This window comes from Otolemur garnettii, unplaced genomic scaffold (assembly GCF_000181295.1).
Source record: "Otolemur garnettii isolate 467f Iridium unplaced genomic scaffold, OtoGar3 scaffold00129, whole genome shotgun sequence".
NCBI classification, from domain to species: Eukaryota; Metazoa; Chordata; class Mammalia; order Primates; family Galagidae; genus Otolemur; species Otolemur garnettii.
Genome location: NW_003852524.1, coordinates 369,264 through 370,983, shown reverse-complemented (window position 1 = coordinate 370,983; position 1,720 = coordinate 369,264). Strand labels below are relative to the sequence as shown.

Here is a 1,720-nt window from a genome sequence, read left to right as displayed (position 1 = left end):
TGCCTCAGCCTCCCAAGTAGCTGGGACTACAGGCGCCCATCACAATGCCCAGCTATTTTTTTGTTGTAGTTGTCATTGTTGTTTAGCAGGCCCAGGCCGGGTTCAAACCTGCCAGCCCCAGTGTTATGTGGCTGGTGCCCTAACCACTGAGCTACAGGCGCCGAGCTGGGTATTTTATATATTTTAATTACTCCCTGGCTATTTTAATCATTGAAACTGCATTTTATTTTCTAATTATTCCAATCTTGCTAATAATTACATGCTAATGCCTATACCACAAACATTCTCTCAAGAGAAAAAATTTTTAGGCTAAGTTTACAAAATAAGTAACTGAAATTTACATTAAACTTATTCCATTGCTTTTTAGTACCAATGTGTAAAACTGAAGGACTTAGTAGAAGTTAATCATTTACTATATAGTGAATTAAATGAATATACATCTTTCTAGAAAAGCAAAGAACCAAACAAAGGTTCAGAGAAAGAGAGAAAGCAGCCCTGGGACAACGTTTGTAAAATACACACACACGTATATGTATACCTTTTGTGAGGATGGCTACAGTTTCGACACCCTTGTCTTCATCCTGTAGGTCCTGAAGGAAGGATCCAACTGTTGACAACATTGGCTTGACTACAAATTGACAACGCTCTTTTCTAGATGGCAAAGTAAGTGTTATCAAGGGAAGGCCATGTCTGTAATTAACTGTTATTTCTGTTAAGAAAAGAAAAATTTTATGTTAACAGGAAATTCTTAAATATATGAATTCTAAAAGGAATGCTTAGACATGAAGTTCACAGTACTCTAACGTCCTTTACATGTAAAAGTTCATCTTGCATATACAGTGCTTTCATAATACACGTGCTACAGTTTACATACCATCTACCATTCTCTAACATTTTAATGTAGCATGTACTACGCTGTATTATAATCATCTGTTTACAAAGTCTTCTGCACAGAGTTAAGTTTGTAAGGACAGAAATTATTTCTTATTTATCTCTAACTTCTCCAATTACTGGAGTGAAAATCTGACAAAAGACAGCAGAGATTATAGGAACAGAAAAGGGAGGACCTAAACCTAACCAGGGAGTAGGTAGGATGGAGATAGTGCAAAAAACTCCTATTTTATTAAAAATTCACAGCACTCACTTAATTTAGAGAAAAGCAAACAATTAGCATTCGAATCAAAGAAGTGATAAGAAAGCTTACCATCAAGTGGCACCACTGTACTATAAAGGTGTGATTGGTAGTATTTCAGATTTCCACACAGCTTCACACACAAAACCTGTAGGAGACAAAGCTTACGTTGTTTTTTCAAGAGTGCGAAAGTTGAAACAGATGTCTTTACCAAAAGATTCTTTTTAATCTTGCATGACAAGTACAATGGAAAATTCACTTCCCACACACCCCCCAGTAATCCCTCAGGAAAGCTCACTAAACCTCTTTGGCTGTATGCTTTGCTGTTATATACACGGTAGCTGTAATACACTGGAACACAGTTCTTAATACACTGAAACCGAGTTCTTAAATTGGGGCAAAAGGACTCCTGAAAAATCCTAGAGTTCTGTGGAAAGTTTAAAATTTGGTTTTTCCTTTTAGGTAACGATCTACAGCAAATGAACATGAGCATATATATTCTAGATAACATGCTTCTCAAAGTATTGTCCCCAGTCCAGAAGCATTGGCAACCCCATGGCTCTAATTAAAAATGCACAATCACAGACT

General features: G+C 36.7%; 1 protein-coding gene across 1 annotated transcript in view; it reads right to left on the bottom strand.

Annotated features, from left to right (window-relative positions):
• The window catches only part of MCUB (mitochondrial calcium uniporter dominant negative beta subunit), a 25,921-nt gene extending 24,644 nt beyond the window's left edge, over positions 1-1,277 (bottom strand). The window contains exons 1-2 of the mRNA XM_012810349.1: positions 1,205-1,277; positions 539-709 (exon numbers count right to left, since the gene is read on the bottom strand). Of these exons, the coding sequence (XP_012665803.1) occupies positions 539-620 (82 nt within the window). The 5' untranslated portion in view covers positions 621-709; positions 1,205-1,277. The remainder of the gene's footprint in view (positions 1-538; positions 710-1,204) is intronic.
• Positions 1,278-1,720: the final 443 nt, after the last annotated feature.